The sequence below is a fragment of the Pseudopipra pipra genome, chromosome 10 (genome assembly GCF_036250125.1).
Source record: "Pseudopipra pipra isolate bDixPip1 chromosome 10, bDixPip1.hap1, whole genome shotgun sequence".
Taxonomy (NCBI): Eukaryota; Metazoa; Chordata; class Aves; order Passeriformes; family Pipridae; genus Pseudopipra; species Pseudopipra pipra.
Window position 1 is genome coordinate 4,676,630 of NC_087558.1, and position 22,988 is coordinate 4,699,617.

Below are 22,988 nucleotides of genomic sequence, written 5' to 3' on the forward strand. Positions count from 1 at the left end.
CAGGGTGTTAATGGATGGGGATCAAGCAGAGTGCCTGCAGTTTTCAGCAGTCCTCAGGGCAGGGCAGAGGTCCTTCAGGATGGGGTCACCTCCCCCGTCCAGCTCACACTTCCTAAGGAATGCCCCATCTCTCACCACTCAAAACAACCCCACCTCAAAATATCTCAGAACTGCACAGCCTGGTATCCCACAGCTTAGCTCTGAGATGAGCAAGGGGAATTTAATAAGTCTAACTCCAAGAAGCAGCAGTTAGCTGATTAACTGGGTCCTCACAATTTCCCCAGTTTCTGCAGCCCACCCTTGCTCTGTACCCTTCCTCCAGAGGCACCCCCAGGCAGGACCCCCTTATCTCAGCTACAGATGGGCACAATCACCCTTGAAGATCCCCAGCACACCAGAAAGCAACATGTTACCCAACACAGGAATAAACCTACCTCCTATTTCTTCACTTCTTTTAAAATGTTCCATAAAGGTTGTCCCTATGAGTTTTACTTCCTTTTTTCCCCCTAATGTATCAGACTTGTGATGCATCTGCTAAAATACACTTCACGCAGCATTTTATTCCAGGAAAACTGGATTCTTTAGTAACCTCCTCTTTCAGGGCGAGTGGCTGCTGTGGAAAGGAGCAGCAGCACCGACAGACCTGCCCGGCAGAAGCGATGACAATACTTCATGTTGGAAGCCTGCCACGTTTCTGAGAGATCTTAATCTCCACTGAAAGAGTTCCCTATTTTTTATTTCCGTATCAGCCTCCTGGATGTCGATAAAAAGAATTACTTGGGCATTATCAGAAACCGTTTTATTTCAACAAAGGGCCAATGAAAAATAAACAAGCCTTTATCTGTGCAGCAGGACTGATAGAGTTCGAGGGAGTCCTAATTCAATCAGATCCCGAAACAACAGCTATTTAACACAGCAGCACCAGCACACCTCTCCTCCACAGCTGGGGAGCTTTCCCTGGAATACCTCCACAAGACCCAGCATTGGGTATAGACTTAAAAAGCCCCTCACACCTCGGTACAGGAAAAGCAGCTTTTGTGCAAATTTTTTTTACTAACCCATTAGAGAAGCCACAAAACTAAGAGGAGAGGTTGGGGGTCTGGAAGGGAATTTAGATTATCTAGTCTGCCTTTGCCAGTGAGCAAGAACAAGCAGCACAGCTGGCTGATGAACACCTTCTCCCCTTGCACGATTGGGTGATCCACAGGGAAAAACCCAGGTTCTCCTCCAGACTTGGGGCACCTGAAGGTGATACAGCACGTAGAGCCGCCTCTAATGTGTCATGATGATGGGGATCGATGAAAGCATCATAGAATCACAGAATATCCTGAGTTGAAAGGGACCCACAAGGACCATCAAGTCTAACTCCTGGCCCTGCACAGGAAAACCCCAAGAATCCCACCATTTGCCAGAGAGTGTTGTCCAAACACTCCTTGAACTCTGTCAGGCTTGGTGCTGTGACCACTTCCTGGGGAGCCTGTTCAGTGCCCAACCACCCTCTGGATGAACAATCTTTCCCTAATATCCAACCTAAACCTCCCCTGATACAGCTTTGGGATGCTACTCTTAATGCCATACCTCTTGATCCAAGGAGTTCTCTACTGAGCTTTTCTTTTTGGAAGTTAAGGCTGTTCTGCACAGGCAATTTAAAAAACATTATTTTATTAACACTTGTGTAAGCCAAGAGCCCTTTGTACTGAAGCTGGAGAAAAAAACCCAATAAAAAACAAACAAACCCTGTTCTCTGGTCAGAGCACACAAACCCCAGATCCAAGCAGTGTAAAAGCATTGAGCAGAGTCCAGCTCTGGGAGGGCTCCTCTCATTATTGAGGGCTTTGGCACACAGATGGTGGGTTTTTCCCCCCAGGCACTCCTGCAGCACAAGGGGAAATGTTATAGGCTGCTTTAATTTTTTTTTTTCTTTTTTTTAAAATTATTATAAACCAGCTAAAGCCAAATGGAATTTCACGGGATGAAAAAAGCATTTCTCAGCCTGACAGCTTTCTCCTTGCTGAATCCTAGGCCAGCCGCAAGGAACGTGTTCCCACCAAAAATAACCTGAACACCCAAGCAAGAAAAGCCCCTGGAGTCCAAGCTCCTAAGTCTTCCCAATAATTCATTGTACCAGAAAGTCTCGGGAACAAAATGGCACAGAAGTCCATCAATTCCATTTTTGTCCTGGAAGGAATGTCCTCTGAACCCCTACAGTTCCCACCAGATGTTCTGGCACAGAGATGCAGGGGCAAACAGCTGAAGTCACTGAGTGTTTTGCTAAAATAAAGCCTGTATTGCACAGAAACTACAGAAAAGAGCATCTCCATGGTCTCCCAGATGAACCATGGATATTTGCTACCCCTGAAAAATTATGCTCCAGCAACCTTACTCAGGCACGGAAAAGCTCTGGAAACCACCCATGGGTAACATGGAACTGACTGGATTTACAAGACTGTGAGGAAATAAGTGCTATCTAGACCACAGGACAACATCCAGGTCGTTGTATTTAGGAACACTCCTACACAGCTTTATCTTCAACACTGCCCCAAGGAAAGCAGGGTCCCAAACTGCTGCTCGGATGCCCATGGGCACTGCAGGCTGTTGCTCCAGAGACTCCGACCAGCACAGCCAAGCTCAGAACACAGCACAATTAACTTTAATTAATTTTTCATTCCTGGGAAGCCCCAATCTGCAGTGCCACTGCCCTGCCCTGCGAGCACCAGCTGCCAGCAAGAGGTGGGCTCCGATGCTCCGTCTCTCTCCGGAGATAAGACAGAAGATTTAAACTCTATCCTCCATGGTCTGGGAATGCCGAATTAATAACTGGGAAGCCACTGACAAGGGAAGCAGTGGGAGGAGGCAGCCAAGGGTTTACGGAGACACAAAGCAGCTTTTGCTGCCCTTCAGCAACATGAGGCGCCTTCACCGATATGGCTGAACAGCCACAGACCTCCCTGCCCTCCCCTCACCATCCCCCTCCTCTTTATTCTCCTGCACTGGCTCTGTCAAACATGAAGCACAAGAGGTAGTGCTGAGAGCTGGCAGGAATCACGTGCACCCAGCATTCCCCCCAACCTACGTCCTCCCAGCGACGCTCCCTGCTCCCTCCAACTGGTTTTTTTGATGCATTTATTTTCATAGGATGGAATAATTTTCAACTGAATGTTGTAACAAAGACAATGCTAATGACACCTCAGAATAAAAAGGGGTTTATCATCGCTCTGCAAAGGTTTTATGGCAAAATGGAGAAGTGCTTTGCAGTGCAGCAAGAGCCTTTTCAAAGCCATGGCTTCAAAAAAGATGGATGCAAAATAAGGCTTTTTGTGCGAGACAGGTGCTGTTAAGTGGACAACAGGGAGTAAATAATTTCTGTCAAATGCAAGTTTTTTTAAAGAAAAGAATGCAACTTACCCAGAGCTGATCATCCATTCCTGGTGGGTTCTTTTTAATAAAAGCACCATAGTAAGTAGCAATATTTCGGTGGTGAGAATACTTCTTCAGCATGTTAATTTCTTGTTTGATCTCTTCCTCTTCATCCTGGGATGAGGTGAAAAGAAAAGAAAAATAAAACCAGAGGCATCAAGAGACAGCATTACACAGGCTCCCAGTTCTCTTTGTACATGGGTGAACTTCCAAGCACCCCACTCCTGACCAACCTTTTTCAAGCTTCTTTGCACCATTTTTTTTCAGCCACTTTTTGCAGCAGAGCCCTGAGAGCTTGACTGAAGACTAACAGATTGCTGCTTGAGCCGAAAGCTAAGGAGAAAACACGTGCTTTGCCACATTCCCTGTCACATTTTTGAACCCTGAACTGGACAGATCTTCAGGTGGTATGGAAACCAGCTTATTTCCTAAGAGTTCAGATCAGGTCATCTCCTCCAGAGCAGGATCCCAAGAGGATTTCCAGAACAGGGTAGCAGTCCTCTCTCAGGGGTCAGTGACCCACTATTCCTGTGCGTTGCTCCAAACTTTGCAGCAGGGAGAGCTCCAGGAAGTCCCAAACAGCTGGGTATGTGAAGGTATAAGAACCCACTGAGGGGCTGGGCAAGCAAAGCAAAGTCTGTCTGGGAATTGAACCCTCACTTGGAGATATGCTCTCCATCCAGAGGTGCACCAGTGCCAGACTTTGACATCACAGCCAAATCCCATGTTTTCAGCAGTCTAGACATTCCTCCATCTTTTTAAACTAATTTCTTTACAATTCATATCATAATTAACACCAGTCTTGTGTTCCTTTGAGGCTCAACCATGCCTGCATTACCCCAGCGATGCTCCCAGACCCACCAGAGCCCCAGGATGGTTTCGTAGAAACCACTGCACGGTAGAAGTGCTCCTGTGCTGTGCATCCCAGTCCTCCAGCTCATTGCTCCTGACCACCCTGGAAGCAGCACGTGGCCTTTGGGGACACCAGGTGTTGCTGGTGGTGTGGTGGCATCACACAGGGAACAGGAAGGTGCTGCCTGTCCACAAACTCTGTCAGACTAACTGAGTCCTGGTGACAACCACCATTCCCGTGGGCTCTCTGAGCCCCTCTCCATCCTGTCTGCAAAGCAGCAATAGCTGAAGCAGCCGAGCCAGAGGAGCCACACCAATACCTGTTTGGATGTCCCACCTCTTTGCTCTCATGACCATCAAATGTGCCCTGGTTGTATTTCAAGCTGACCAAATTTCAGCCCACTGCAGTTCCACAGTCAGAACCTTGATGTCAATGAGCTTTATCGTAAAGGACCAGAAGGGCTGTTCATTCTCTATTCTCCTTTATTCCTCTAATCTCCCTCACCTGCTTCATCCCGACCTCAGACTTCCAAATGGGCAAAGGCCAAGACACCTCATGGAACAGCACAGCTTCTCGAGGAGCGATGCCCCCTGACCAGGTATCACATAACTCGGACAGAAGCACATCTTTCTTCCCCACAGAAAGTGATTTAGTGGCTACGCTCTTCTAAGAGGATTCAGGGAACAGCAGTGAGGATGAGGATAGGAGGAACAAATGCAAAATGTATCCAGGTGGAGCTTGTATAAACAACCTCCTGTTTTATTTTCGGTAAGAACACGGTAAGCACCAAAGAAGATGAGGAATGGGCCCAAATGTTACAAGGAAAACCTGGGGACTATTCTGGAAGACCTTTATCCCCTCTCTTCTTCAAGCAGTCAACACAACTTTTCTTGTTTCCATTTGTCCAGGAAACCAGGGGATAGAACATGTAGTTTATCACGCCACAGAGGTGGGGTTTTTTAACTGAAGCCCCTTGCAACAACAACAAAACAGCAGCTGGATGCTAAACAGTGCTGGGAGCATGGAGCAGCACTCAGTGTAAAATTCCACCAGCACTCTGAGCACTACTAGCTGGCTCTTCAGTCATCCCCCACCTCATGCCTGGTTCTCTAGGAAAAATGGAGACAAGCAACAGGGACATGTGGTCTAAGGTTTTATCTCGAGTCCCTCCTTAAGCTGAAGAACTCAAAATGGGGGGAAAAAACCCCTCTAGAGCATCAGAGCTGGGGATGGCAACTGAGGGCATGTCTGCATCTGCACGGCCATGCTTGGTGTCTCCAGCCCAACCTCCTGCTCCAAGCAGGGCTACAGCCAGCAATCACCACCAGCAAATCCAGCGAGGGAGGGAAGAAAATGGAATTATCATAGCCAGCTGCTGCATCTACTCCAACCCAAAAATGAACAAAACCCACAGGCCAGGCTTTGCTGCCACGCTTTGCCTCCATCAATCGATTCTGTTACATCCATCGTTGGAAGTAGGTCACGCAGCAAACAGCGGGACCAGCCCCCGGAAAATTAATCCAAACTCTTAATTCAGAGATAGTGGCTGCCCAAACCGATGAAGTGCTGTAATTTGAGGGCCTCTATGCCTGCAATCTTCCCTGAGAGATAATTAGCAAGAGCGAAAATGAGTTAAAGAAAGCATCATTGTCAGGAGCCTTTAGGGGTTTAGTGCAAGGCACATGGTCAGGATGAGACACTGGCTGGGAGCTCACTGAACACAGAATCACAGAATGGTTTGGGTTGGAAGGGACCTTAAAGGACAACTAGTTCCAATCCCTCTGCCATGGACAGGAACACCTTCCACTTGATCAGGTTGCTCAGAGCTCCATCCAACCTGGGCTTTACTCTCCAAAAGCTGCAGATGGCCATAGTTGGGATGGCCACACCAGTTCTGTTCTCTGTTGACTTCTGAAAGACACACTGTCATCAGGGACATCCTGGAAAAACAGGTGGGATGGAAGGTCTGGATCAAATGAAGCAGCAGCAGCACTGAAACTGGTGTGTGTCAAGAGGAGGTGAAGAACTGAGTTTAGGTTTTCATCAGCAGCCTTTGCACTGAGCCTGGACCAGGTGCCAAACATGGCTGTAGGCACAGTGCAGGGACCAGCTTTAGAAATTACTCCAGAAGCAATTCTTCAGTGGCTGGAGAACATGGCTCTAGATCTGACTTCAGCACCAAAAGCTTTGAAGCACAGTCAGTCCCTTACCACAGCACAGGTTTCCACTGTCTTCCCTGTGGTCACTGCCTGTCCTGCCCAAGCCTGGTCTTGCTCTGAACTAGTCTCCTCTGGCTAAAAGCAGCCTAAGAGGAATATAATTAAATACCCCAAAACCCATGCTAAAATCTGATTTTACCTTGGCATTCAAGGTAAATAAATTTGAACCTTGGACATTCAGATGTGAAGCCCAGCTTTGAAAGGTAAAGTTTTAGGTCAGGGACACCAATTTAAAGATGTGGATGAAATTACTATTGGGCAGGATCAAGACTTCAGGTACTTTCCTCCAACATCTTTGCTTGGAAGTGATGATATTTTAAAACCACTGAATTAAGTGTGCTTTCAAATTTAAGTCCATGTTTGGCCTCAAAGTAGTATTTTCATTTCTCAGCTTAAATTCATTCTAACATCAGACTTCATCCCATGGGAATCTCGCTGCTATTTATGCCATGGGTTTATGTTTGGTGGGTCTGCCTATTCCCTGAGAGCCTGCTTCCCACGGGAATGAGATAAATGGCACTTGTAGATATTGCAAGTAAACAGGAACAAATCTCACTCACATTTACAGACTCGTTTCCACACATCATTTCACCTGTTAGCACCAAAAATAACCTGGATGGAGGTCCCATAGATATTAATACCACACCATAACATCTAAGGTATTTCAAAACATACTCTCAAGGCCAGCTGCCTGCTTTCACAGCGAGTCATTTCTGTGTGTGCTGAGCTCCCAAAAGCTAACTCAAAACACCAATTCAAAAATTAAGGTGGGTAGATTGTGATCCTAAATTTTGAAATGTGTTATTCCAGTACAAAAAAAAGAAAAGACAAAACATAACAAAACATATTCTTACTCCCAAGCCTCACACTGTTTCTGTAGGCAGAAACTTTGGGAAGTAGAGTACTCCACTCAGAAAAAAATTATTCAAGAAAAAGCATCCTCAGGTCACCTTCCTAAATGCAGCTGTTGAGGTTTTTAGGGATAATAGCAACTCCACTCTATTTTTCTTTTGTGGCCACTGGGAAATGGTGAAACCATTCTTTCCCCTAAATTCTGTTACTCATTTAATAATTTGTAAATTCTTGGTTCTCTTAATCTGACGCAAGTTTCAAAAGAGCCACGTTTATGAGATCAGGGTGGCACATTTTGTTTCTCTTTATCAGTAGGATGCACAGGAATTATTTAACTTGCCTAATGAAGTTATTCATAACAATACTTGTACGTAGTTTTGGTGAACAAAAGGCTCTTTAGTAAAAAACAGGGATGCAGAGAGACTGAAATGTGTTTATGAATACACTTCATAACATGATCCTGTTGCTACTTTTGTCAAGGGCATGTGTGATAGGAAGAGAGGGAATGGCTTCAAACTGACAAAGGACAGGGTTAGATTGAATATAAGGGAGAAATTCTTCCCTGTGAGGATGGTGGTGCACTGGTGTAGGTTGCCCAGAGAAGCTGTGCCTGCTCCATCCCTGGAAGTGTTCAAGGCCAGGCTGGATGGGGCTCTGAGCAACTTGGTCTTGTAAAAGCTGTCCCTGTCCATGGCAGGGGGTTGGAACTGTGTGGTCTTTAAGGTCCCTATTATTTTCTTCAGATTTTATTAAGGCATTTAAAAGAGACACTGTTGGAACTGGACATTGTTGTGTTTCAGCATAAAACTACCTAATCTCCTAAACTCTTGCAGGCTTATTTTTCTCTCACATATTCATTAAAACCAAAACATCTTAGTAGCACATATCACATTAAGACAAAGGGGATTCACTTCCCAGGAACACCAGTCTTCCACCAACCCCCACATGTTATCCCATCCCATCCCCCATATATCTGTAATTTAAGGATGTAGAAGGTGAGGATACGTTACCCCGGTGACGTCCATAACCTTAATAGCAGCAAGCTGGCCTGTTTTAACATGACGACCCTGCAAAAGAAAAGGGAGAAGTTTGTTTGGTTTTGCTCAGTGACAATATTTTCCTTGCAGTGAACAACATCCTTAAACAATCTCCTTGTCTTGGTAGCACATCTGCACTTTTTTTTTTTTTTATTTTTTTTATTTTTTAAGAGCATCTTCACAGCAGCCATGATGGGAAAGCAATTCCCTCCCCTTCCTCCTGTCATTACAATTAATTAGTACAGGGCCTTCAATGCTGTATTTTCCTGGCAAACAAGTGCTGGAAATATCCTTTAATATTCAGCCATGCAAAAAAAACCCAGCTCGGGGGCCTCTCCTGAGCACAGAGCATGACTCGGCTGGAAATGGGCTGATGGAGCTGTGATGATGGGAATGTGCTGGCATTGCCTTCGGTCCACTCATGTCCCAGCCCCAGCTCTCAAGGATCTGGGGACACACCAGGGAGTCCTGGCCTGCAGGGCACCATATGCACTCCGACCAATAATTCATTTATTTTGGGAAAGTCCTGGTTAACAGGCTAGGGAGGATTCTAAAAGCAGATTTGCTTCTAGGGTGTGGAAGTGACCCCATCCTCAGTGCTGGTACAGGCAGGGAATGTGCATCTAAAGGAGATGATTGAGAACTAGCACAAGAACTGAAGCCCCTGGACAAATACTAGGTCCTTTTTTTTTGCTGAAAAATTAGCAAATCACTGCAATGAACTGCTTGTTGCACAGTGCTCAACTACATTAATCCTAATGGAAAAACGCCTGGAAGCAATACAGAAAATATAAGAGCTCCAACTATTGATGAGGTCTTAAAACTAACACAACTGCTATCAGGCAAGGCAATTCCCAGGCTTTCCTCCTCTCCCAAGCAATGGATCACACAACATCATATCGAAATTGCTCATATCAAATCACACACACAAACACCCTTTGAGGGCATGTGCTCTGATTCCAAAGTGGGAAGTCTGATGCTTCTCCTTCAGTAAAGCCAGCAAATGCTGATCCTGGCAGAAGAGCTGGAAGGCAAAGGGAAGCATCCCTATTTCCCAGTCAGTCCTTACGATGGGAGCTGCCCAAGGCTCCATCATGTGAGATACGGTATGGAGGACACAGAGGGAGTGGCAGCTTCTGACCTGCAGCTTTGATAATTAACACTCCAAGGACACACCAAGGAGCAGAGGCAGAGAGGGGTCAAACTACAGCACCGTATAAACAGGGAAAAACAGGAGCTTTTCCTAAATTGCAGGCTCCTCCTGCCCCCCCAACAGTGTGCATGTTGATGAGCTGGGGTTTGTACCCAGGTGTCCCAGCCCTCCTGCAGGTTGGAGATGGTCTTCCACACCATCCTGCCTCCAGCAAGAGCCCCAAACTAGCAGACACGGGAACCTCTCCCCGGTCCCTCAGGTTTCCAGGCACGGCACTGGGAAGCAAACCCACGCGCTGGCTGCGGAGCAAGGCGGCATCATCCTCTCCAAATTTATGACTTCACCAGGAAGCCAATTCACCCACCAGGGCTCCTCGCTCATTTATTAACAAAATTTATACGTCCTGAGCAACCGCATGTTCTAACAACGGAAAAAGAGCTTTATTTAAAATATGTGCAACATAAAAAGTAATAAAATCAGGCGCAGCCCAGCAGCACCGGGCGGTGGACGAAGCATCCCCTGGATGCGGCCGTCGGGAAGGAGGGGCACATGGCTAGACACCATCTATTTAGATAGCTAAATCTGCAGAAACAAATCCTCCTGTTCCTAAATTCATCCTTGTTTGCTTGGCCAGGAAGACCCTGTGTGTTCCGACACTTTAATTAAAGCCAAAAGAGCACCAGCAGGGAAAACGCTCGGACACAACCATGGCGTGATGCACCTGCCATGAAGTGGAGGAGAGAGGGGGAAGCAAACTGTGGCATTGCAACCCCATGTGTTTGGTAGTTATACCCACCCTCCCCTGATGCATCACCACCTCATCTTGTATTTTAGGGACTGACCGGCCTTGCTGTGGTGAAGTGCTGCTCCCTCCCTTGGCACTGGCCAAGGGGAAGCAGAGCCCTGCCTGCCCACAGCATCCTTCTCCCAGGGATCTGCAACCATCCTGCGTGCCTCCCAGATATTTACAGATGATGGTAAGGACTTACTATCAAGCAAGCATTTACCAAAACAAAATAAACCACTTGGAAACATATGTTAATGTGAGCCATGAGGGACATTTAGTCACGCAAAAATCAGGCGAAGTAGAACCAATAAGTATTTAGCTTGGGATCTTCTAACAAAGGTTTGCTTTTTCTATAGTTTGTTTATGACAATGGATTACAGAGTTTCCTCCTGGCAGATGAAGCCATCCAAGGAAACCACATCTCCTCACCATTCAACTGTCCCTTTTAATTCAACATACCCATTTCTCAGTTTTCAGACTCACAGTGAAACCACCATAAATAGTTTAGAAAAACTAGCTGATTTTCACCCTACTGCAGGTATTTGTGGGTTCACAATACAGGCTGGAGAAAGACACTGAGAACTGGAAGTGTGAGATGTAATACAGGAGTTAAATCAGCATCTGACCTGTACCCATTAAAAGATGCCACGGCAGCAACAAACCCTTCTGCCACTGTGAGCAACCAACCACATCCTGCACCTTGGCCACACAGACATAAATGCCCATGCCCAAAGGCTGGAATCAAGACCAGGAGCATCCGTGCCCCTGCACCCTCTCCAAAGTATCCAGCTGGATCGGGCAGTGGAGCCATTTCTGCCAAAACCAAGGCAAGATGAATTTGTTAATTTATGAGCTGCAACTGCTAAGTTGTCCACTGTGAATCTGCGCTGCTGTGAGGAGGCTACAAATGGGGACTGGGGTAGCAAGGCAAGAAAAACACAAAAAGAACCCTGTTGTGATGCTTTAACCTCACGCATTTTCTCTACCCATCAAAATTTGTTGGCTTTTTCCTTTAAATCGTTGCCACAGCAGGGCCCTCCACTATAAAACCACACAAGGACCAAGCCCTACTCCTGGGGTCACCTCTATTCCTTCAACACCAAAGATGTGGGTCAAGACAGGCAAGAAGTATTGAAGTTCAACAGAAAATCTCTACTTTCTTAAAATTCCACCTTTTTTGGTGCCCCATGCTTGGGAGCTAACCCTGAGGATGCTGGAGAGGGTGCAAAGCCTTCAGGAGGACAGGACCCTTCCCAAGTAAGGAAGTCACTTCTGAGCCTACAGATCACACCACCACCAATGTTTTTGGAGGAAACTGGAGCTACTAAAGTGTTTTCACGCTCTCCAGATTTGCTGTCAAGGTTCACTTGGATATAAACCCACATTTCAGCCTCAAGATTATTCAAGCGTGGTCTTGAAAGCTGCCACAATTTTTAATTAAACACCCATCTGAGCATAAATTCATGCTCCTAATTACTCTCAAAATGTTATATCAACTATCACTAACTTGATAATGTCAAGTATTACGACTAATTTCTGCAAATGAAGCAGGCACCACGAGTTTTTTTCTTCAAAGGTTGTGGTCCTCACACTCCATAAAGTGTAATGGACCAGCACACGATGGGAACATTGGTAAAAGCTTTTAAACATCAATTGATGCATTCAGGCATAATATTTAGTAAATAAATAAACCCTGGCCTCAATATCAGCCTTTGTACACAACAACTGCATGTCCTGGCCCAAAATTCAAGTCCACCTTTTAAGGACAGAAAGAGGATGATTGATTGTTGCTTTTTAAAATTTTGCTTGCACAAGCATGGATTTCACCTCTAAGCAAAAACTGCAATTTCTGTACCCAGAAATGTATCCCACCATATTTACTTAACTTCTGCTGTCGGCTCTTATTCACTCAACAAAATAAATGACCCACCACCTGCTGCAGCCAGTGGGACACAACCAGAATTGTCACTCTCTTGAGAAAGGCAGAGCTCCCATTTCCTCCAGCCAGGCAGAGCACCATCTCTTACATCTCCCAGCCTGGACACGCAGCATTCACTGCCCCATGCACACATAATCCCCACAGCAGGCATCTAATGGAGCAACTATGTTGTAGGTCTGATACTGTAAAGCAAAACACTCGTGATCCAGCCATTCTGCACTGTCTTTAGTCATGCTGCATGTAAATATTAGTGTGATTAAGGTGCTCTTGCAAGGCACTGTTGAAATTTTGACGTGAATGGTCTTGCTGGGACCAGACCACAACCCTGCTGAGGAATACTCTGTCTCATACAGAAATCTCAGTGAACTGAGACAAGGAACAAAAAGTCTCATAAAAATCCAAATATTACCACTTTGGCAGGAGAGAAGCCTTCCAACTAAGTTTCTTCCATTACATTTTTGTTGCAGTTGAAATACTGAGCTGGTGCCAGCAACCCAACAACCACCTTTTTTACTGTAACTCCTGCCTCCAAACAGCACATCCTCAACACCACCACCTCCAACATATTCTTCCTACAACACGAATGGCACAGGACACCAGAGATTTTGCCAGGTTAGAAATCACCAGTTCAGTTTTCTATGCTGACATGTATTTTTTGATAAGTGCTAACTACGACAAAGTCTTTGCCCAGCCCTACTTCTGCACACACACCATCAAGGTGTTCACTGGTGAGTCTCATCTCCTCCATGCTCCATTTCTGCATCCAAGTCCTTCTGCAGCAAAGCTCTCCTGGGATGGGCCAGAATTTCACACAGGTCCACGATCCAGATCCTGCCAGTTCCTTGTTTTCCTGCAGTTTGAGACAATTCAGGGTCTCAATCCAAGATTTTTAGCATGAAGGCACTTTAGCACTACTGCACTGAAAACTGCATCCAACTTTTCCTTAGAGAAGGAACTTTGCCTTCCAAAGGGAGCTGTGAATCTGAACTGCCATCCTGCAGTACATTAGACCATTTTATAGCACCTGGCGTGATTTGTTCTCAGCTTTTATAGAGTATAGGCACATTTATGTACTTGGTTTCCCACTGAAAACAATCTTGAGGGTGCCAAAATTCTCTTTCCAACTAGTTTGAGGGGCTAAAATACTTACTGATAGAAAAACCAGGCTTATTCTACTGTGAAAATTCAGCAGTTTCCAAAATAAGCTGTTTTATAAATTATGTACTCGAGCTTTGCACTTGGTTTACACATTTCTTCAAACATATCTGAAATAAATCCACGTCTCCAAGAAGGTAATTAAAACATCGGATACTCCGCGGAGCAGCCCAGCATAAGAAAAAGTGAGTCATATAACAGGATGGGAAAAATGTTTGTTTTAACAAAGAGTAACATATCTGTTTGATTAAAACAAGAGCCAACACGGGCCAAACCTTATTGTTGCTGCCTGCACTTAACCCCAGTACTGGGAGTGAGATTTCAAGCCAGTGGGGACTCAGGACAGCTCTGCAGACTGGAGACCAGGCCTTCAACCCTGGCTGAGGATTCACCCCCTTCTCTCTGCCTTACTGCAGCCAAACTCCTGAGCCAAACTCTGCAGCCAGGTGAGGTTCCAGAGTTGCTCCTCTGCCCTCCTGAGCTCTCCTGCAGAACCCTGGTTGCTCTTTACCTCTGGCCAACCTGCTGACAGCCCTTGGGTTGCTTCTGGAGAGCAGACTGCCTTCACTGAGAGTAGGACAAGCACAAATTTCACTCATAGCCAATCCTCCCCTTACATCTGTCACCTTTTCCAGCGTTTTAAAAAGTAAAATCGTGGAAAACTTTCAAAAAAATTCAAAGAAAAACTAAGCAAAGTGGATTTTTTTCTTTTTGTTTCTCAGCTGGGCATTTTAATACTTCAGTTTGGATTGAGTAACCAGAGCTTCCCCTCAGAAAAGCCTAAATCCTCTCCCACCACAGACAGCTCTAATTGCACAGGCCCAAGCTCATGCTCTGTGCTGACCAAACAAAGCTGACCTCAGGACTGAAGTGTTTCTGTATCAATCAAGCTCTGATCAGGGCCAGGCAGCTGGAGAGCTGCAATTCCATTACTGAAGCTCCACAATAGGTCTGACGTTAAGTAAAGAAGGCAGGATTATTAGATTAACAAACTAAATTGTTAAATTAGCGCTATTATTCATCTCCAGAAATAACAGGCACTATAGCATATAGGTGAGCAAGGCTTTAATCTCATATTCCCTAATATATAAGGGAAACACATCCCTTACACCAGTGCTTGTACTGGTTCCATATCCCCTATCCCTACTGTAGTTCAAAGGAGGCTGGAGACACCCACCTCCAGCTCAGGAAGGACTGAAGTTTCCCTCTTCTATGGATAAAACCACCAGTAAAAGAGGTCCTAAACCAGCATCAGAGATCCCAAAACCTTCCAGAAGTTTCTGTACATGGTTCCTCTAGATGTGGTTTGCAACCCTTCTAATTCTCACCCAGAGAAATCCACTGCTCCACAGTAGAGCAGCACGGATGTGACAGATTTTGTCCACAAGTGTTTGAAGATGTAGGTTTTGAAGAACTGCTCTCTATGGTCACAGCAAACCCTGCGGCAGAGCAGATTTCAAGATATTTCTGCATCTGGCAGGGCTTTCCCAGAGCCACATGTTGCTCTGGGAAAGGGAGGTCAAAGCCTCACCAAGAGCTGGTCTATGCTGGAGGATAAGTGGGCCAAGCACCACGGCATGGAGCGGAGAGAGATGGAGATCATCAACAGACAACAAATGCATCAAAAGCAGGTTCAAGGAGCATCCTACAGGAACCTGAAGCACCAAAGGACTAAGGAGAGAGATTCCTGACAAAGAGTAATGTATGTGTATATCTATATGTATATATATAAAGAAGGACACGCAGTGCCTTAGGCAGTAGGATTCAGTGCACCAGTGGGATGGAGGAGGAATGGGATGCTGCCAGTTATCAATGGACCCCCTGCAGATTTCCCAGGCCCTCTGTGAGCTTTGCTCCTTGTCCCAGCACCCCCAGGTCCAACCTGGCAGTTCCCAGCGTGGGACAATCCCGAGGCTCTTTGCCACAAGGAACATCCCAGCCCCTGCAGCCCTGCAGACCCTGGGTGCTCCTTCCCCTCCCTCACAGCCTGCCCTCCCTTTGCCCCAGCTCCTTGGCTTCTCTGCAAGTGCACATTTTTGCGGCTAAAAGGAGGCAGCACAGCCTGTTCCCAACAACATTAGTTCATGACAGCCATGTTATTACCACCCTTTAACACCCCCACTGTGCTTCTGTTTCACGTCGCTGCCTATTCAACACTGCAGTATTCATAACTAAAATTAAATCTGCGTTTAGGAGACCCATAAGGCACCCTTTCACACAGGCCACGTCTCTGGTAGCAGCACCAGGTTGTTCCTTCCAGTGGGAAGCATTGAGCCGTGGAGGGAACAGCACTGCCCACATGCACCAGGACCACTCAGTCCTCTCAAGGGAGACACCTGGCTCCCGAGGGTGGCCCAAGGAAGACCCAAGCCAGGATATCCCACTGGCTGACACCTCTAGAGCCTTGGTGCCCAACAGGTGGCAGGGGGCCACCACAAACCTGACCAGATCTGGACTGCAGCAGGGAGCTTTCACATCTGCAGAATGCCACGCAGATCCAGATTTCCATGTCCTTTTGCCGTATGCAACCCACAGCCAACCATTTCTGCATGTTCCCAGGGGTACCTTGGCTTTACCATGGCTAGAACCACATAGTTTTCAACTTTCAAACCCAAACTCCAGGATGAGCCCATCAGCTTCAGGGCACCAATTCCCATCACAGGTGAAGGTGGCTCTGTGCAGACATAGGAATGGGCATTCCAGAGCATTCCCTGAAATGACTGGGGATGCTCCTGACCTCAGACCATATGCCTGGGATGCGAGTGAGCCACTGTGTCCAGGGCTCAGGGGCACCAGAAAGGTCTCCACCATGCAACATGCTTTGGCAGCTGCTGCTATATCTTCTGTACTCACAGAAAAACCAAATCCCTTCAAAACAGATTGCTCGTAATGCGCTCCCTGCTGCAGGGAGACAGGGCTTAATGCCTGCAAACGTGTGCTCCTGCCTCCCATGGCAATTCATCCCAGAACACCGAGGCACTCAGGTACCCCTCAGCCTCCTCAGGCTTTTGGTACCTCATTTCTCCATGCCACACATTAAACAGCTGCATTTCAGCATGTGAAGTGCCACCTGCTCTCTAAGCCATGCCCCAAATCAGTAACTGCCTTGCAAACTGCAGTTGACTTAAAGAAAAATGGCCCTTATAGAAAAAACACGACACAGGCTGATGGAAATGTAGTTTCTGGAAACACCTCTTCAGTGCCATCTGCTTGACTCTGGATCTAGTTTCATAGTAGCGAGATCCAATTTTGGAGGTGGCATGTAAAGTGCAAGGTGATTTTTCAACCAACAAACAGCGGGAAGAACCCCCTCTCGTGAACCTGAGTGCTCAGCACCCTCTCCAGCAGCAGGAGACAAACGGCACTGGTGGCAGGAGACAACCACGGGGTAGCCAGGTAACACAGAGGTACCTGTTTCCTAAAGCTGGTTGAGGATTTTAAATATTTTTTTTTTGTCCCTGTGTAAGGAAAACTGAGTATGAAGGAAACCCCAACTATGTGTGGTGTTTTCCTGACCATTTATTCGAGGAAACTTAACTCTGTGGCTGTCAATGGTTTTCCATTTCATTTCACTGACTTGCAGAAAGGAGCCTGAACACAAATCCACTGGGTTCTTCTCTGCACCAACCCTAACACTCCAAATCCGGGAGAAATTTGGGCTGAACTTCTGAGGTCCCGTTGCTGAACTTGCACAGGACATACGTCCAGTTACCTTGAACCACTTTCTAAGCAAGCCATCCTTATAATCCTTTCACTGCCTCCCCCTTTGAGCCTCTTCAGTCCTTCTCACGCTTGGATCAGTACAGATCTAATCACCTTGATTTCTGCCCACGTGGCAAGGTTGACTGGCACCTGAGCCAGTTCGTACATTCAGGCTTCACACATTCATCAATCCTGAGCACGACTCCAAGTCCCTGTCTCAGGGTGGTAGAAATAACAAGAGCAAGCTGATAAAGGTACTTACGTTTTATGGGGCTTAGGAGAAAATGCCACAGCTGCCAGAAGCTCTCACATATATCTCGTGGGTGACTTAAGTCATAGCGTTAGGAAAGTAAGTGTAAGAATGACATAAGTAACCCCAGATGTTGTGCCATGGAGGGTTGAGATGCTTCCCTAATCCCAGTGATTTTGTAACTCAGGATACTGCAGACCCTGTGTTGCACGTTTCTATCTATGTCAGCTTAAATATCAATTTTAGACATCACATACCCAAAGGCAGATGGGCATCACACTCTCTTTCATCCAGAGCTGCCTCCAGGGTTTTTGTCCGCCCTGAGCAGCCTTGACAACTTACTGTCCATCCTATCCTATTCCCAGTCACTTACTGTCAGGAGTCAATAAACATTTTGCAGTGCCTGTGTTCTACTGATTTAGAAGACTCAGCCATGCCCAGAGCAATACTATGCAGTATACATACTAATTTGGCTGCACAGGGATACATCAAAGCTTCCATGTTGTCTGATGCTTTAAGCAAGTCAGGTACTGAGTAGCAAAATTTTAGAATCACTTACTGGAAAAGGGAGCCTGAGAAATGACATGTAGACCCGTTTATCCTTACATTTGCTTTACGTATGTCACACGTGCACTCGTTGCTTTGTCCGGGATAAAGATGGGATTTTTGACTCCGCTGCAGAACAGCCCCACTGTGGCTCACCCTCTAAGCCAGCCTTGAGGGTTGGGATCAACAGCATCAATCAGCAGATTAAACTCCACTGCTTTTATACTTTCTCCATTTCCAAGTCTCCTCTCTCAAGCAGGAATTTCCTACCCTTGCACTGGCGAGCCAAAGCTTTTCTGTTAAGCAATAAGGCAGCCAGTCCATTGCCTTTCCCTGCCTTCCCTAAAAATGGACCCAATGGCACTACTGGGTTGCCCTTGCTCGGTAGAGAACCCTCCTCCTGGGACACCCAGAGCTCCTCAAGAGTCCGCATTACTCTGCAAAGTAGAGAAACTGGGGTGTGAGGGATCCTCTAGGAAAAGAAGGAGCCCTAAAAGACCCCACAAAAGACCCTCCCCCAGCCCCACATACGACCCCCATCCAGCCTCACAGCAGGCAGCACAGCCAAGAGGGGCTTTAGTCAGGGATTTGAAAGCAGGGGAGAGAGGAGGAGGACTTGGGATTAGCAGGGGAAGGTTAAGCCGGTACCAGGGATTGCATGGGAACAGCACAGCTCAGGAATGAGTGGGAGGAAGCCAGAAAGGACCAAGTGTCCCTGCCACCCTCGGCACTTGAGGACACGAGGGACGAGCCCAGCACTGGCACAGCATGTTGCTATTTGGTAATTGGGGGCTGCAACCACTGCCTGACGTGGTTATCAATGCAGGAGGGCTGCCCGGCCATTATGGGCCCTACTTACAGAGAATAACGTGGATAGACACAAATCGATGCCATGCAGTTTGAAGGAATGGACTGAAGGCTATGGATTTTACTCACTGTTATTTGCAAAGTGAAACAAAGCAGTGAAAAAAGCTCTCAAAGCAGCCCGAAAAGCTGCCTGCAGGCAGGGCGCCTGCCGGAACGTGGGTAGCTCACGGAGGCTGCCTGCAGCTTTGCAGGGAGAACACATATGGGCAGGGGGTGATGGCCTTTTATTCCACTGGATAAAGATCTTAGTGGAAATCTGAAAAGCTCGGCATGAAACCTCATCCACAGCTAATCCACGCGGACTGTGCCATGCTGTAGGCACGTCAGGAAGGAACCAAGGCCAGGCACTGCATCAAATCACACCACAAACCTCCAATCTCAGCTGTACTAAGTGAAAGGAATTGGTAAGATACAGTTTTAGAAGCATCCCTCTGGACCAGCTGCTTCCTGCTCCTACCTAAAAGGCAGCTCAGGCCACCCACAAGCCCCATCCCATACAGCCAGGACAACATGCCACCCCTCCCAGGCCACCACAGACTTAAACACTTTCCCAGCAGGATCAATGCTTGCTAAGCACTAAAAGTCACCAATATATTACAGGCAGACTCATATTAAAAAGATCTTTCATATTCAAGGTCTTTCCCAGCAGCAAGAGCTGGCTGTCAGACAAAACCCCAGTTTGGTTATGCTGCTTGGTATTCAGGGTCTGGTCACCTGTAACAGGGTGGGCAAAGGTGATACATAGAAGTCCCTGCAGGAGCAGGGAAAGACCTCTCTGCATTTTTCTGGGGGAAAATCCCCCAACCTGCCAGTTTGCCTGTTCCTTCAAAACCCCACAGCCAGGGGTAGGGGGTATAACTTCTCTTTACATTACAGCCTTGTTTAAGACAACATTGATTTTAAAGTACACTGTGGAGTGTACCTTCATAGTCTCCAAGGAAGGAGGGAAAGCACAGCCAGTGATGTGTGGTGTGGGACAATTTCCCGGGATGTGGGGCCAAGGCTGAGCAGAGCAGCTGGAAGCTATTCCTGGATCCCCACCAAGTGCACTCAACTTTGGTGGACAGATTGGGCTCTTTGCTGCTCAGTTATCCCCCAGCAAAAGGGGTAAAATAACACTGCAGCTACCCCCTAAAAATGATGCAATGGGTGATGACATATTGCAAAAACCTCCAAAGCCTTCCTTAAGAGCAGAAACATGTTTGAGAATATAAGGAGTTGTTCCTCACACTGCCATACTCTGCACTAGAGCCCTGATTTGCACCTTCAAACAACAGCAGTCTATAAATTCTTAATTATTTTTTTTCTATAGCAGAGGGCTTTTGTCTTCCCAGGAGACTTACAAGAAAAAAAAACAAAAACAAAAACAAAAGCCAACACAATCTCTTTACATTTTTAATTCAAATGCTTCTACACAGCATTTCCACAAGACTGCTTAAAAAGTGCACTAGAAATTGTAATTAAAAGCTGATCTGCTTTAGGAGAATGACTCAGGCCTCTGCAGCTTCAGCCCTGGCCTCAGCCAGCTCTGCCAGTGCAGCACTGACCGTTTCCAATCGGCACAGAGTGAGCTGCCAGCGTTCATGAGAGATCAAGGGAAGGTTTGCTTAAGTATGAAGGGTAAAAGATAAAAATCAGTTACTATCACCTAATTTCTGAGCAGCACAGGAAGGGAAACAAGCAGTCCCTGAGAGCAAACGACCAAACCCCTCTCTAATGCCCATAAAAATAACATAAAGCCCATCGACAGATGTGTTTTTCTGAATAAATACCATCATAAATGTAACCTGTCCCTTTGCCTTCAGAGCAGAAAACTGAGTTGTCAGATGGCCTGGTATTTCTCATCCCTCCCACTGCTGTAGCTCAGCAGGACACACTGGCTGCAGAAATACCACCCTGGGATTTAGTTTCTAGTATTTCCACAGACATCACATTTCCCAGAGGGAGCTACAAGATGTGCCTGGCTCTTCTTTGCTATTGTTGTTTCAGTAATGATAGAATTGTTTAGGTTGGAAAAGACCTGTAAGATCAATGAGTCCAGCTGTAAAGCTAACACTGTCAAGGCCAGCACTAAACCATGTCCCTAAGTGCCACATCTACACATCTTTTAAATCCCTCCAGGAGTGGTGACTCAACCACTTCCCTGGGCAGCCTGTTCCAGTGCTTGACGACTCTTGACAACTTCTTTCTGTGAAGAAATTTTTCCTAATACCCAATCTAAACCTCCCCTGCTGCAACTTGGGGCCATTTCCTGTTGTCCTAATGATGCAGGTGAAGGGCTGAGATGAGGCAGAGATGCTGTGTCCTGGTGCTCCTCACAGCGATGGCTTCTGCAAGTGAACCTCTGACAGGGACTCGCGGGCGGGCGGAGGCAGCTGGGAGACTCCGAGAGGGTAATGAAATGCCAGGGCTGCATTTGCTCCGACAAGAGCAGTGCTGTGAGAAGCAGAGGATGTTTACAGCAAAGGCACTGGCAGGTCGTGAACTTAAACCTCTGGACGTGTCTCTACATCGGGTCATTCTTCTCCCGTTGTCCTTGTACAACCTGAGTCCTCTTCAGAGACGAAAGACATTCCTTCCCTCACCTCACAAAAGCATATGCAGATCTCTTTGAAGGAAAAAAGCTCCTCAGAGAGGCTTCTTTTGTATCACAAAGAGAAGTCTTGGTTGAATAGGAAGACACATTTTTAACATGAAAAGGGCAGCACAGGCAAATGGGTGGAAGGAGGTTTCTGCCACAAGTACTGCAGAGCTGCACCCAGAGTCAGAGCCAAGGGCTGCTCCAGCACCAGACTTAAGAGAGAGAACCCATGTTCAGGGTACAATAGAGAAGATCCCTGCTCCCCTGAAGTCCATGTGCCATTCAATCAGTCATACAAAAATGGAAGACTGGACAGTGGATGACACAGACAACAAAACAAATGTGACAGACCATTTTTGTTCCCTCCAATGCCCAACTTGTCTCCATTCAGGTCAGCACCCTCAAGAGGCAAGACACCAGGAGCAAGACTTCTCAATCAAGCATTTCCTGATGGAAATCAGGATAACAGCAAACAGGAAGCATGGGGGGTGTAGGGACCAGCCACCCAACCGAGCACTGGGTGTTCACACCTCCTCAGACCAACAGCTCTCAGGTTAGCACAGATTAGATAAACACCACTGCAAAGTTTTCGGCCACTTTCTGCGTGGGTGATGTGGCAGCTGTCTCACCTGCAGATGTTTATGGTACCACCATCACTGTCCCTAAACAAAACAGTTTCAAAGTCCCCCCCAAGGTAGATGTAAGTGCTCCTCAACACTTGGCTTTTGAACCTCCTCCCTCCCCTTCCCACTATTTGAGGATTTAAAAGTTGCCTAAGCCAGTTCTCACAAATGAAACATGGCAGACAGAAATCTTTTAGCTGGGAAAAAGCACACCTAGGACAGACATTCCCCCTAATTCAGGCTCTCCTTTCCAGCACCCTGCTCCTGCCTTTCACTTGAACATTCTTGCTGACCCCAGCATAACTTCTCTAGATGTTGCCTCCAACCAAGCTCACTCCAGAGAGTATGCAATGCCGTTACAAATCCGTCCTGGCTATTTAATTATAAGTGAATAATTGTGATTAATGTTCACAGCGGTGACATGACCGAGGAGTGAAGTCACTGGCAGTAGCAGCAGCACCAGCAATGGCACAGGAGATGACTGCAGAAGCCACAACTCATTCTTGCTGCCTACAACCCATAAGCCTCCAGTGCTTTAAACAAAGAGGAAGATGAGTAATTTCAGACAAAAGAATGAGCCATCATCAAAACTTCTGACACACAAAAATCTGAACTGGATTAGGTACCTGTGCTATGAGTCTCTTTTTTCTTTTCTTCTTTTTTAAGCTTTTCACATTTTGTGTCCTTCCTCCAGGTTTCCAAATTCCTACCCATCTCTGAAAGAGATGAGCTGAAGTATTCCCTGAAGGCTGCTGTTCCCAGTACCCCCCTGATCAAGAAGAACTAGAGATTTCAATAAATCTAGTCCCTATTCACCCCACACGCACCTCTATAAATTTCTGTCGCAATATCTTTCCTTGTCTCCTCGGGATCTCAAAGCCTTCATGTGCTGGATCAGAAAGAAATGGGACTCAGCAAATAAAACCTATCCTGAAGATAAATGTAAATATAGAGGGGATAAACTTCCTTGGTATAGATGTAGAGCCATCTGAGGAGATCAATCACCA

The 22,988-nt window shown here is 46.6% G+C and overlaps 1 protein-coding gene across 6 annotated transcripts in view; it reads right to left on the reverse strand.

The window, feature by feature from the left end:
- The window catches only part of TNIK (TRAF2 and NCK interacting kinase), a 153,345-nt gene that overhangs the window by 66,079 nt on the left and 64,278 nt on the right, over positions 1–22,988 (reverse strand). For all 6 annotated transcript variants that reach the window (XM_064665819.1, XM_064665818.1, XM_064665817.1 and 3 more), the window contains exons 3-4: positions 8,352–8,408; positions 3,406–3,531 (exon numbers count right to left, since the gene is read on the reverse strand). In XM_064665819.1, the coding sequence (XP_064521889.1) occupies positions 3,406–3,531; positions 8,352–8,408 (183 nt within the window). The remainder of the gene's footprint in view (positions 1–3,405; positions 3,532–8,351; positions 8,409–22,988) is intronic.